The 13,651-nt window shown below is 48.4% G+C and overlaps 5 protein-coding genes across 5 annotated transcripts; 2 read left to right on the forward strand and 3 right to left on the reverse strand.

Annotated features, from left to right (window-relative positions):
* Window positions 1-1,996: 1,996 nt before the first annotated feature.
* Window positions 1,997-3,605, reverse strand: BDW70DRAFT_154282 (ferric reductase family protein; the record flags this gene model as incomplete). The annotated part of the gene is made up of 4 exons (XM_073739811.1): window positions 1,997-2,197; window positions 2,245-3,027; window positions 3,077-3,398; window positions 3,589-3,605. The coding sequence occupies 4 exons, from the start codon at window positions 3,603-3,605 to the stop codon at window positions 1,997-1,999; spliced, it is 1,323 nt and encodes a 440-aa protein (XP_073591151.1).
* Window positions 3,606-3,735: 130 nt separating this feature from the next.
* Window positions 3,736-4,155, reverse strand: BDW70DRAFT_164588 (uncharacterized protein; the record flags this gene model as incomplete). The annotated part of the gene is made up of 2 exons (XM_073741501.1): window positions 3,736-3,915; window positions 3,964-4,155. The coding sequence occupies 2 exons, from the start codon at window positions 4,153-4,155 to the stop codon at window positions 3,736-3,738; spliced, it is 372 nt and encodes a 123-aa protein (XP_073591152.1).
* A 261-nt stretch (window positions 4,156-4,416) lies between these two features.
* BDW70DRAFT_164589 (patatin-like phospholipase family protein) lies at window positions 4,417-7,712 on the reverse strand (the record flags this gene model as incomplete). Its single annotated transcript, XM_073741502.1, has 7 exons — window positions 4,417-5,401; window positions 5,453-5,479; window positions 5,531-5,585; window positions 5,638-6,039; window positions 6,096-6,342; window positions 6,421-6,656; window positions 6,704-7,712. 7 exons carry the CDS (start codon window positions 7,710-7,712, stop codon window positions 4,417-4,419), a joined length of 2,961 nt encoding a protein of 986 aa, XP_073591153.1.
* A 2,900-nt stretch (window positions 7,713-10,612) lies between these two features.
* On the forward strand, window positions 10,613-11,489 carry BDW70DRAFT_164591 (uncharacterized protein; the record flags this gene model as incomplete). The annotated part of the gene is made up of 3 exons (XM_073741503.1): window positions 10,613-10,836; window positions 10,895-10,918; window positions 10,994-11,489. The coding sequence occupies 3 exons, from the start codon at window positions 10,613-10,615 to the stop codon at window positions 11,487-11,489; spliced, it is 744 nt and encodes a 247-aa protein (XP_073591154.1).
* A 1,176-nt stretch (window positions 11,490-12,665) lies between these two features.
* On the forward strand, window positions 12,666-13,046 carry BDW70DRAFT_154284 (uncharacterized protein; the record flags this gene model as incomplete). Its single annotated transcript, XM_073739812.1, has 1 exon — window positions 12,666-13,046. One exon carries the CDS (start codon window positions 12,666-12,668, stop codon window positions 13,044-13,046), a length of 381 nt encoding a protein of 126 aa, XP_073591155.1.
* Between the last annotated feature and the right edge of the window lie 605 nt (window positions 13,047-13,651).

The raw sequence follows: 13,651 nt of genomic DNA on the forward strand, positions 1-13,651 counted from the left end.
TGAAGCGTCTATAGATGGTGACTGGCTGCCAGCAAGATCAGATAGTACTAAGTTGCCTTACATCGCGGATTTTCCACAGGGCGATACTAAATGTATTATCTTCAGTTTTGTGCGCTGGCAAGAACGTGGCGGTTAGTCATCTTTGCTATACTAGCCCTTCCATGCGCTACTCACCAACATAATAGCTATATTCGGTATGCGTTGCTTTCGGGCTGGAATAACTTAGATCTCTCTAACTTGAACAGGGAAGCAGATATTCATCCGGAACTCATCACCTCTAGCGCTGAGAATTGCTCCACGGCCCAAATAACAACAGCAATTAGCTACACACCGCAATCTCTAAGCCTCCATTATACCGAAGCAAGATGTTCCTATCTACGTCGAGGCGAGGTAAACGGCTTGAGTTATACTACTGAGCCCATTACATCAATCATCACATATACGCCTCGCCCGGATGATGAGGACCGTGAGAGCTTCACGTTCTCTGGAACATATACCCTTCCATTCTCATTACAGCCGCCATTGCCGAATCCAACAATATCGAATCCAGCTAGCTCAATCTCTACACTGCCTGCTACAAAGATTATACCTCTAACTTTCTTCTTTCTCGTTCTCTAAGTTGCTGTACAAGCCCTCTTGTATTATCAGTCTGCTATTCAAACATGTTATATAATTATGCTCTATAATGCAATAATGCTGCCTCATGCTGGTGCTGATTCTGGAAAGGCAACGGAAACTCGACTCTGGATACCCTCAGTGAAACTGATCAGTTGCGACAGGGCGCTTGAGCACTGTATGCAGCTGTTCTGGTAGGTTTCAGCTACCGCCATCCATTGTTGCGCATCCTGTTGGTGAAAGTTGATTGTTGCCTGTGCCTCCTGCAACATGATCTCCTGGACTTTCAGGTTGCTTTCTGCCAGCACCTTGGCCTCCTCCAGCGACTTTGCCTGTTTGGTTACTTGTTCTAGATCCTCAGTGAGTCTAGTATTTTCATCAATAAGTTGTTGAATGTAATCTTCCTCGCTCGGTTCCGATGTATTCTCATCCATGCTAATGCAGAGGGGTGTGAGTTCCACCGGGTCAGTGACCTCTCGATGGGTGGCATAAAAGGATTTGCCAACTTCATGATATAGTTGCATGTACGCTCGAACAGAGTGCTTGCTCAGGTGTCTTTTGAACAGACGGTTCAGAGAAGGCTCTTTGACCTTCCAGGAGTATTGCATGTGTTCAGCTTCTTGCAGTCGAACCTCAGTTGGCGCGACTTGAATCCCAAGCGTTTCCCCTACCAGCTATGTTAGGATTTATTGGTCACTTGGCTTTAATGACGTACTGATGTGTTCTGCTAGACGCTGCCGACACCTGATCCTCCACCATGCACGTTTTTCATTTCCTAGTACGCTTGGTTCCTTCATCTTCTGTTCTGCATGAGATCATCTGCAATCCATGGGCTGGAGGAGCGTATATATTCGTTGAGACTGGAAATCCTGCTTCAGTGTTGGCGGCGGAACCATTCAGTGTCGCAGTTGGCCTGACACTCAGAAGTCAGTCCAGAAGAGTGCTCCGCATTAATTCGAGCCTCGCGCTTCCTCTGCAATCCTGCTGTTGCTAATGAAGAATTTCTTTTATCTGTTTATGGGTTACTGTTATCTAGAAAATAACTACACATGTTAAACCTTGGTTGCTTGTCTTATTTTAATGTTAGTATCTTTCTAATACTTCCTATTCTGCTGGCTGAGATTCGCAGCTAGCCTGCTCGCAAAGGACGGTATGTACAGCACACGTACAGAAGCTGGCTTGTTGAAAAGTCATGAACCTGCGAGGCACAGTAAAATCAGGGGACCAATACAGGGAGTCAAGGCGTGAGGTAGGACCATAGACCGCTCCTTGTCCAGGGTTGGAATTCCTGCTCGAACAGCTCCACATTCCGACCTATGTTTGCTCGAACTAGACGGCGGATTTGGCGGCGTACTTGGCGACGGGCAGATACTTCAGTAAGTTAGGGCGTAGTAGCTACTGTGGAAGTTGGGGAAATACCAGCTACCAACATCCTTCCGGCCTGTTTGTCCATCTCTGCCGACAGCTGCTCTCTCCAGATGGGAACTCCACTGTAGACCTCAATCAAATCGTGATGCCCAAACCGCTCAGGGTTCCCTGTCAATACGGGATGTAGTGTATCGTACACGGTGACGCTGAGTAACTGTAACCAGTTAGCCTAGCAGAATTATCTGAGGGCTGTCATCTCACATATCCTTCATCCTCCTTTAGCAGCGCCTGAAGCCAATCATGGGCTCCTTCCCAATCACCCTCTTCATCCAGCTGCCAAATAATGGATATCCGTCGTGTTCGGATGTTCTTCTTGCGATGACCATCTAGCAACTCTTTGATGTACGGGAGCTGGGTCGCAATCCCGATTCCAGTCGCGACCATGAGAATATGACCATAGTCTCCCATAGTCTCTGAGGCTCTGCCGGCCCCAACGGTGGTGGGGCCATATGGCCCGTCGATCCATGCTCGATAAATGTGGCTCGGCTCAATGCGGTGGGCGAGCCTCTTCGTGAACCCAGATTGCTGTCGGATCAAAAGGGAAATGGAGGCTGCTCTGCCCGTGCCGTCATCTTGCCACCAGCTGATTGTGAATGGATGCATCTGAAGGAGATGAAATAGGCCAACGTGGGGAACATTGAGTTCAATCCACTGTCCAGCACGGATACGCCATGGCCGAGGAGGTGATATTGTGACGCGGAGAACATTCTCCCCTTGGATATCAACTATCAGCGCAGTAGGTTTCCTGCCAGGTGCCATGTTCCGAACAAGAATGCAGGCAAATCGCCACACTAAGGAAGCCACGAAGATGACCAGATAGCAGAAGAGATATAGACGAGTATACTTATTAGTCAGTGCCTGGGTGTGCCGCCAGATTGCATACACTGCTAGTAAAGCACAAGCCTGGTGCATTCTCAAGAATAGTTCGTACACTCGCTTCTTCACGAGAGGTATAAGAACCAGAGAAAGCATGATGCTTGCTGTCTTGGAGCCTCGTTAGACGCCTTCTATAAAGGAGGTCACTGAGGCATACCAGGATTCCGTAGACATGCGAACTGTTGGAAGTCGATATTTTATGCGTTATTGCCGCGATCACCACGTGGATGATTGCCTGGAGCACAGCCATCGCGCCAATGGTTCGGTGGATAGCGCTGTATGTCCGGAGCGACACTCCTAGCAGGTAGGCACCAAATTTATAGCCTCCTGAAAGGTACATTGGTACAAGACTGGACAATGACAGGTGCGCAGCACGGACACCAGCATCAGAAAGTGATTGAATTCCGACAACATTACAAACTAATGTGCCGATTACGTAGAAAATGATGAAGAGAAGATGAAGCGGTGACGGGAGTAGGCTGCCCAGCCATTTACGGGACAGAGGATGCAACAGATATCTTAAAGTAAAGTGTCGATGATGCCTCAATAGAAAAGTGCGAAGGGTCGAAAGGATGTGAGACAACACCAACAACAACAGTATGCTTTCTACAATGATCGTGTAAATCATCTCGACTGGTTCCATTGTAAAGGTTCAATGAATGTAAATACATTAGATCAGACTGCATGACTGAGCGGGGTCTGCGTCTCCCTTATATATATCACAACAGCGCTACCTGGCTATTCTGCGGTAGGCTCAACAGGCCATTACTAACTGCAACACTAAGCGGTTGCGCAGTCCGGCCAAGATAAAGATCGTTAACTGTTAGACATTTTTTCGTCCGTATCCGTCGGCGCCTGCAGCTCCATCGACTCCAGAAGCTGGCCTCTGTAGGCACAGTATTGGCAGAAGCGTAAAAACATATCCTGATCTGTCTCCTCGCTGGGACTACGTCTCATGGTGCGATCCAGGCGTTGAAGATCAGGATAAATATTTTCCTAGAACATGGTTAGCTGCTGAATCACAAGCAGTCCACTGTGAATTACTAGGTCTTTATCGCCAGGAGGCCAGTTCGCGTCTTGCGCAGAGTTATAGGCAACTGTGGCCCGTGGATGATTGATAAAGAGGTAAACATCAGCCCCAGCAATGGTAGCCAGCTCGTGTGCTTTGCTCAGTAAGGTGCGCGTCCTCTTAGTAAAAGTAGTCCGTTCGCGCCTATAAGGATCAGGACCACCCATGGTGTCTGTTGATGCGAGGCAAGAAACCCAGACAGACTGAGGCATCTGCGTTACCACTGGAGCCCTTTATACCAGCCGGTAAGGGGAGAAATAACCTCGGTTAATTTTCGGAACCGGCATGAGAGTGGTCCGGTAATCACTTTTATTCTCCGACCTACAAGGATATTGCTGATAAAAGAAGCTCCACGCAGGCCCACTAGAAAGAGTATGGCAAAACCAAAATCGAGCCAATCAGATTCTTTAGAGATAATTTAATCTAACTTAGCTAGCCCGCCGGCGGGAGTTATCCTTGTCCCTGTCTGCCTCAATACAAACCCTCTTTGCGTGTTTTCCCTGTAGGTCCATAGAAAAGCGCCGGCGGCATTTCCCTCGCGGCGGGTCATCCACATTGTCACAATGTGCGCAAAAGGCTGCGTTGGGAGAACCATAATCAGAACGGCCGAATGGGGAGTGTAAATGCTGCTTGGCTCCGAAAGACGCTAACGAGTCGGGAAACCCGCTGATTCTCCAGCGCTTCTTCGCCTGATCCTTCAGGTAGATATTCACTTCTACCCCTGAGTGAGCCGCGATGAAGGAGACTTGGTGGCGATATCGTCCACAAATACTGCAGATTTGCTTCCCGTCCGCTAGAGAACCAATTCTCTCAGTATCGGTGGTCAGAAACAGCCCGTCAGGATGCAGATGTTGCAGCTGGTCGACAATGCTATTGGCGTGTCCTCTGCAGCGGATGATCCCACGGCACCAGAAAGGGCTCACAGCATCCTCCGGCAAGCTGTCCAGCACAAAGTAGAATTGTGCCGCAAGCAAGGCTGTTGCCGCTTCCCGAGCCATCCGGGCAGCGCCCGGATGTGAAAGAACCAGGTTCCGATATTCCTCCATCAACTCCACACCGTCGATCGCGCCTGAACCGTCTGGAAGTGGAACATTGAATCGCAAGTAGTCTGGCTTGAGGCCATCATCTAGCTGGCCCCACATCTTGGACCAGTTGAATTCCGTGTCCATCGAGGACATCCAAGCGTCGAAACCTCGACGGATAAAGCCATCGCGAAGGACATGGTGGAAATGAGGTGATAGGTCAGTCGCTCTTGGAGCGACGCCTGTCCCCAGAGAGAGAAGTCTGGCCGGGTTCTTCCGAGCTGGCCATATCTGGCGACATAAACGATGTGCGATATCAGCGGCCAAGTTATCCTGAAGACCTCCATCCTGGAACGAGCCGATACCAGGGATATCAACGGGGGGGAAAAAGCTACGGTCCGTGAGCATGATGAAAAGCTTAGAGAAAAAACGCAGAGCTCACAAAGGTGCTGCTGCTGTAGCTCTTGCCCTGTAAATAGCTGTCAGTATTGTGAAGGGATGCAGGTTCGAGGTGACCCACCCTTTCCACACAAGGGGCTCGAGATTTGTATCCGTCGGGCGAATAATGTCGTACCCTAAATGTGAAGTCACTACCATAGACCGCGGGTTCGATGCTTGGATACTGACCACAATCCTCCTTGGTGATCTGGGCTGGGTTAAAATTCCCGAAGACAAAAGACCTTGTTTCCTTTGCGATGCTTGTTGCTACAACCCCAAATTTTGTCCTAGAGCTTGTAGATGGTAAACTTTCAACATACAGAGCCTCAAACATCTGGCTAACTTCCCCAAATACCTCCTTCAGAGCTGAGTCAAAGACATGCCCACTGTAACAGCCATCATAAAGCAGCCACGAAAGCCATTTATGCGCGCGACCGAGTAATGACCTATCTCCTAGCAATGCCTGGAAAGCGCGCGACAGGGATGAACTCTGCTTCTCCTCAAAAATCTGCCGTGCCATGCGGTCAAAAATCCCCGCGCATGTCTTTACATTCCAGAGTTTTTTGAAAAGCGCAAGAATGCTAAGCCCTCCTTGGCCCTGTCAGTTAGCGGACTTGCTTCCGGAAAAGATGGCAACGCAGACTGACCTGAGCTTGTTCCGATAGCAAGGTCGACCATGTCCTGCAATGGGCAGGATTGACCCAGCTGCTCTTGGACAAGAATCAGAAACTCTAAGGGTATCACACCTCGCACCCCGCCACCGTCAATGGCTAGGATGGTGGGGTTTGCTGTTGGCGGAAGGACATCGATCACAAAGGGTTTCTGGTAGAGGCAACAGAGGCACATGGATATCGTGAATCTATATTCAACATCTATTGCGGGAGACCCATAGACCTGGGCACAGTGGTCACATAGTGTATGTCCACACTCCAGGCGATGTTGTGCTGACCGAATGAGGCAGACAAGGCATACCAAATTGGTCCTGATGGAGGAAAGGTGTCCGCTAAGGGCTCTAAGCAGCTCCTGCCGAAGCCTCCAGGACTGAAGGCCCATCACTTCAAGCTTGTCAAACTGCTGGACCATGCTACATTCCACCATGCCAACCATTTCTTCAACGGGACACTCGGGCACGACGCCTTTAGAGTCCTCCAGTGCTTGGATAACAGCAGAACGATAGAGGGCCTTGAAGACCACTCGGGGCGCAAAAGCTACGTCTTTCAGCCTCGGCAGAGTGTATAGATTTTGAGGAACTCACCAGGCATTCCAGGGGTATAGTGGTCCATCATCAGAGCAGATGCAATGGATGGCGCAAGTTGCTCATAGCTAACTCCGGCTAGCATCCCAGCCTCTAGATAGTGCGCAAGGTGCGCGGTCAGTGACGGCGGCACTGAACGGTCTGCCCTGACTGCTTTCACCACGTTGAAGGGCTGGTTGGGTTCGTCTATGAAGTGTTTCATCGCCAACTGAAAAAGCTCTATCAAGTGAGTTGCATTGAACAGGGCGCGGTGATCCTGACGAACGACTGTCATATCATCCAGCTGCCCGGCAACGAATGCGCTTAGCTGCTCATACCTGGCGGTTTCAGACAGACTTTGATTGAGGCAGATAAGGTTTACTGCTGAGAAGACCTCACGCTGGGCGGCAGGGGTAGCTGTATTCAGCCGCTGATAGAAGGCCTCTGCGTCACCTACTGGTCCACCAGCAGAGTCCTCAAACACAACAGCAATGCGGGGACGGACATGGATTGGTAAAGTGGAGGCCGGCCCCAGCTTTACACATTCAAGCAGAAAATCAGCGACATGCGTAAGACTAGGAAAATCCGCAACAAAGATACAAACTATATCGCTGAACGAGAAAACTAGACGAGCCCATGCAGCTTGTATGACGGCTTCTTTAGAAAATGCCTCCCAGGTAATCGAATGCCCCTCCGCAGTGGTGTAGTTGGGTGCAGGGCTCTGGTTATTACACGTCAGGTCGCCATCTACAATTAAGCACGGTCGACTAGAGTCACAAGAGCGGATGTCACGACGTAGACGCACTGCCGCTTTTGAGTGGTGCCGTTTGATGTTGTTCTGGGGATACAACTGCCTTAGCCCGGAGTCCTTGGCTTTGTTGCCAATGAAAGCACATAGCGCTGGGTATTGCGACTCTGGAGCAACTAATTCAGCAAGAACGCGCTTAAGACGGCCATAGTCGTTAAGCATGAAGCCCTGATCTTTCTGCTTTTCAATATCAAGCCATCTTATTTCATCCATCTGGCTCATGTTGACAGGAAACTGTAGCCCTTAGCGAGAAGGCGGCCGCAAACTCTAGTGCTTTTCTACTCCAGGCATGATCTAAGCAACTACTCCAGGTACCGTATACTAAACGGGCTTGCAGGGATTTTGTGAACAAAACGCAGAAAAGGTATTACGCTTGCTCTACTTAATCTACCAATTGTACCATTTTCTTAGAAGGCATTCGCTTGTCCATGACAAATATGCACTTCAAGGTTGCGACACAATTCAGTAACGCGATTTGTGGAGCGATTGCCGTGCATGAACTGTGGGGCTTGTACCTGTCATTAATCGGGGAAGTCAGAGATGAGCTCCGTGCGCCTACGATGTGGGACGTTTAAACGCCACTTCTCAGGGAAGACGGTTGAGTGGGGGCAAAACCTCCTGGAGTAAGATCGACCGTGCATTTGTCATGCATGAAACCTTGGCCTTAGCTCACCGTTGGGTGATCTAGACCTTAAGCGAACACCTTAGCTTATTGGCAGGTGTTGATCGCCTCGAGGGGAACCGAAGTCACACCTTGACTGGGATTTTGAGTCTAGAGTGAATTCAGGCTGGAACGCTGGTATATAGCTTCCTTGGTTCCCATGGTAAGAGTACCAAGAATTGATTCCCACAGAGCAAATAAACCAAACATTGCATATCGACAATGAACGCTCCTGGTCTGTCATCTTGTGACTTCAGCCTTCCGCAGGATCCCACGGAGAACAGCTGGATGTCGGAGAACTTATACGCTCAAAACGCCCCTTTCAGCGATACAGACTTCAACCCAGGCTATGACTCCATGCTTGGAATCCAGATCCCAAATCCTTCTCTTGATCCTACAGCCCCTATCATGATTGAAGATACTTTCCCCGATATCTACAGGGATCCCCACGGCTGCAAGTACGCGTTTCCAATTTGTGTTTCTGAGGCACATTGCTATCTGGCTCACCTTTCACTTGGCTAATTTATCCTTGTCAGTTCAGCAAATGACAAAAGAATCCGCCCAACTTCTCAAAGGAATGGCATCGATGGACTTTTTACTCTTGATAATTTCTCTACCGCCTCAAGCGCAGACGATCTTAGCCTTCCCAGCCTTGCATCGACCATGGATAGTGCTGCCATGGAGAAATTCCTGTCTGTGCTGGAGAAGCTTTCGGTTTCTGTTGACAAGATCTGCACGTCGATCTGGCATTTTTCTGAGAAGCTCGATGAGGCTGTGACTTCAGTTGAGAGGATCCATTTGCAAGCAGAAAGCTCATCCAAGAATACTACCGCCAGTATTGACGGATTTAACGCGAAAGTCGACAGTCTGACCAGCAGGATTGATGGATTGGCCGACACAGTTGGGGAGATTGTCAAACGGGAACGCATTGCAATGGAGAAGTTCGGAAATTTTGCAGGGCGCATTGATCAGCCTATGTCTTCTCCAGACAACCATTCAGGGATCAACCTGCACCGGCGGAGCTCTGGCTGATTACAATGTCCTAACAAGATCTTCTGCTCCTGATACATGTTCTTATCTATCAACCTTGATATCCAAGCTGAATAGACGCCCGCGTGGCATATTTATGGAATTGCTAGCTCTAGTAGATATTGTCTGAGAATCACAACCAGGAAAGATTAGTCTCTTCAGGATAAAGACGGAAATAAATCAAGGAGCTGCGGATAGGCATAAAGCCATAAACCTGAAGTAAATGTTCTACGTCTTTGCCCTATCTTCTATACGTGCAGCAATATATTCACATCACATCTGTCCACAGAGACTTCCGCTTGTTTAACCCTTCCAGCGCACATAGTCATTATTCAGATCCCTTCAAACGGGTGTCCGGCACAGCTTGCCGAGGACGTCTAGATCTATTCTGCACCTCAGCATTATCCCTTCTAAACCTAGCTTCGCGCTAAGAGCCCCGCCGCAATGATCGGCAGATACGCCTTATAAACCAGTGCTTGTTGTGCTATCTTGGCTTCTCTCTGAGTTGCTATGGTATCAAGTTTATCTGTATTGCAATCTTGTCCTGATATTGAAACTGGGTTGGGCTTCATGAAATGTAGGCATAATATCATCTGCTTTGGTGCCAAACAGGACGTAGGGTCGACGTTCCATGCCTTGTACTCAAGGTGGGTCTTACAAGGTGCTAAAAAATGGTCGTGTACGCTAGCCTATCACAGCAGATCAGCACACCCCATTGTGTCACTAATACTGTACCTGGTTCTCGGGACGGACCGTTGAACTTTCGGAGCCACTCCAGTTAACACGGTCCAATCAAAGTGCTTAATAATTGAAGCAGGGAGAATTTATTTTACTATTTCGAGTATCGATACGCGAAATTGAGTCCCACTAGCTTCAGAGATGAGGCACTTGAAATGCCTCCTATGCCATATTTAATCCTTGCTCAGACGGGGCCTAGTTCACCAAAGACTTGTTCCCAAGGTTGCGACACAATTCGGTAACGCCCAGGATTTATGGAGCGATTGCCGTGCATGAACTGCGGGGATTGTACCTGTCATTAATCGGAAGTCAGGGATGAGCTTCCGTGCGCCTACTGTGTGGGGCGTTTACAGGGCCATTTCTCGGGGAAGGCGGGTTGAGTGGGGGCAAAGGCCCCTGGAGTAAGATCGATCGTGCATTTGTCATGCATGAAATCTTGGCCTTAGCTCACTGTTGGGTGATCGAGACCCTAAGCGAACATTTAATTTATCGGCAGGTGAATATGGGCAAATTAGATTATCGCCTCTGGGTAGTTGAGGGATAACCGAAGTCACACCTTCACTGGGATTTTGAGTCTAGACTGAATTCAAGCTGGAAGGCTAGTATATAGCTTCCTTGATTCCCATGGTAAGAACACAAGGAATTGCTTCCCCCAAAGCAAATACACCAAACGTCCTCTCCGTGCATATCGACAATGAACACTCCTGATCTCTCATCTTGTGACTTCGGCCTTCCGCAGGATCCCGCGGAGAACAACTGCATGTCGGGGAACATATACGCCCAAAAGCTCCCAGAATTCAACACAGGCTATGACTCCATGCTTGCAATCCAGATCCCAAGTCCTTCTCTTGATACGACTGTCCCTATCATGGTTGAAGATGCTTTCCCGGATATATATAGGGACCTCCAAGGCTACAAGTATGCGTTCCCCATTTATGTTTCAGAGAGAGCTTGTTTACTGATGCGATTTCGTTAGCGTCAATTCTATTAGGCAGTCTAGGTACGGAGGGTGTTCCTTCTTTCCAGGCATATTGCTATCCACTCATATTTCTCCCGGCTAATTTATCATCGTCAGTCCAATAAATGACCAAAAACTCCGCCCATATTCTCGAAATGACGCGATTGATGGACTTTTTACTTTTGATAATTTCTCTACCACCTCAAGCGCAGACGACCTTAGCCCTCCCAGCCTTGCATCGACCATGGATGGCGCTGCCATGGAGAAATTTATATCTGTAGTGGAGAAGCTTTCGGTCTCTGTTGACAAGGTCTGCACGTCGGTCGGGCATTTTTCTGAGAAGCTCGATGAGGCTGTGACTTCAGTTGAGAGGATCCATTTGCAAGCAGAAAGCTCATCCGAGAATACTACCGCCAGTATTGACGGATTTAACGCGAAAGTCGACAGTCTGACCAGTAGGATTGATGGATTGGCCGACACAGTTGGGGAGATTGTCAAACGGGAACGCATTGCAATGGAGAAGTTCGGAAATTTTGCAGGGCGCATTGATCAGCCTACGTCCTCTCTGGAAAGTCAGTCAGGGATCCACCTGTACCGGCGGAGCTCCGGCTGATCAATGTACTGTTCATCAATATTTCTGCTCGTGTTACAAATTCAAATCTAACGGCCTTGAGAACCAAGCTGAAGAAAGGCCGGTGTGACTTTGTAAAGAAACCACTCATAATATTATATTACTGATATATCGACTGAGACCACAACCAGGAAAGAGATGGTTTTTCGGTAAAGACAGAAAACTAATCTGTACTGCATCCAGAAATTATATCATGAGTTTGAAGAAATATTCTCTGTCTTTGTTCTATCTTCTAGATGTGTAGCGATAGATTATCAGACCACATTTGTCAAAAGGGCTTCCGGCCAGTTTAACGATATTCATATCCCTCTCAATATCCGGCAGAACTTGCCAAGGAGATCTAGATATACTGTGTGCCTCGGCAGTATTCCTCCTAAACCTAGGCATTCACAGCCGCCTATCATATCGAATGCCCACAAACCATTGTTTCACTAATTTCTGAGGTACCTGGTACTCGGAACGGACCGTCAAATCTTCGGAGCCACCCTAAGCGGTACCGACCAATTGAAATACTCAATGTTTTGAACGAATGATTTTGATATTACGTACTATTCTATTAGGCAGACACGAAATCAAGACCCACTAGGATGGGGGAGATGTTAATGCTTCTTACAGATTAAAGACACTTGAAGTATCTCCTATGCCATAGTTAATCCTTGCTTAGATTGGGCCTACATTCACCAAAGGCTTGTTTCCACGGAAGATATCCAGATATATCCCGAACATATTCGACTACCAAGGAGAGGCTCATGGTATTAATCGTCCAGTAAGATGAGTTTGGCCAAGAGATTGAAGTAGGTCTAGGTAGGCTTAGAACCACAATATCCTGTTCTACGACCGAGTGGGCGGTTACTGCGTCACCTCTTGGTCACGGCAGCAGACCCACCAACCTGAGTCGCGAACGCGCTTCCTTTGCATGTCTTTTTGGTCTTTACTTGTGCAAGAGTATCCAGCCTTCATAAAGCACTATTCCGCCAAGCTATATCCTAATAGGACTGCGACAGACTTCGGGTTTGCACGTAATCGCAGCACAAGTGGTGGAAGCCTTAATATATATTACTGCTTGAGTCCTGCAATCCCGGACCAGCACCGCTACCCGCACCTTATTGCTTATTGTCCCCTTTCCATATCTACTGCGCAAGCCTATTGAGCCAGATCATGCAACAATTTCCTCGACGTTCGCTTGAACCCATCTCCGAAGAGATCACCCCCACAGATCACAAAGTGCGTGGTTACGGTGGCACAACCTCCACCATTGAGAGGCTCCCATCTCGACTGCAGCAGTCGAAGCGTTCATCAACAGACCTACATCAGCAGCTGGAGGATCTTGCATATGAAATTAGCTATTTGAGGGCAGAGTTACAATGGCAGAGAGAATCAAGGCAGGTTCTATTACGGTTCCAGGAGCAAATGTTTCGCATGTTCCATACGATGGAGGAGGCCTTGGTACAAGTAACTACTGCCTTGCAGCAATGTGAGGAACGGTACTTCAGTCTTTGGGGAATACCTAATAAAAGCCCGGAAGGGGACATGATCTGACCGACGGGATACGTAATATAGCCCAGCTCCTGCCGTCATAGAGTACAGTAGAAGTCAAAACTAGTGTCACCCCTAACTTTCAATTTGGTGCTCAGAAATCCTAAGAAGATGATCCGCTACCGTAGTACGAATCGGGAATGTTCCCGGAATTATCCCCAATACCGGACTAAAGGCCGTATTGACTTGTGTCGAACATTTGTTGCGTGCCTGCTTATGTAGAAATCTTTGATTTCTTTATCTAGCTGTGATGATGGTCGACTAAATACATCCACCAAAGGTGATAAACAACGAAACTTAATTAGGAAGGTGCAGCGGTATGTATCGCGTCCTCGACAATTCATGACAGGAAGGAACGTATGGATCATGCCATGACACAGATCATGTCCGTACAGTACGTGGGCGTTCTGCTGAGTGCCACTCAACAGCGTTTGGCCGAAATATTTGTGCTGCTGGAAGATCAATGTGGGTATGATGAGGGGTGTCCTGTTCAACATAATGGCTTGCAATGGACACCAGGTTATTTGCCACCATACGTGTCTTTGAATGTTCAGAACCTAGTGCCTGCTCGTAGCCTGCCAGTGCTCGCTGATACATCTCCTCTGCCT

Source organism: Aspergillus foveolatus (assembly GCF_047715535.1).
Source record: "Aspergillus foveolatus strain CBS 279.81 unplaced genomic scaffold BDW70scaffold_119, whole genome shotgun sequence".
Classification (NCBI taxonomy): Eukaryota; Fungi; Ascomycota; class Eurotiomycetes; order Eurotiales; family Aspergillaceae; genus Aspergillus; species Aspergillus foveolatus.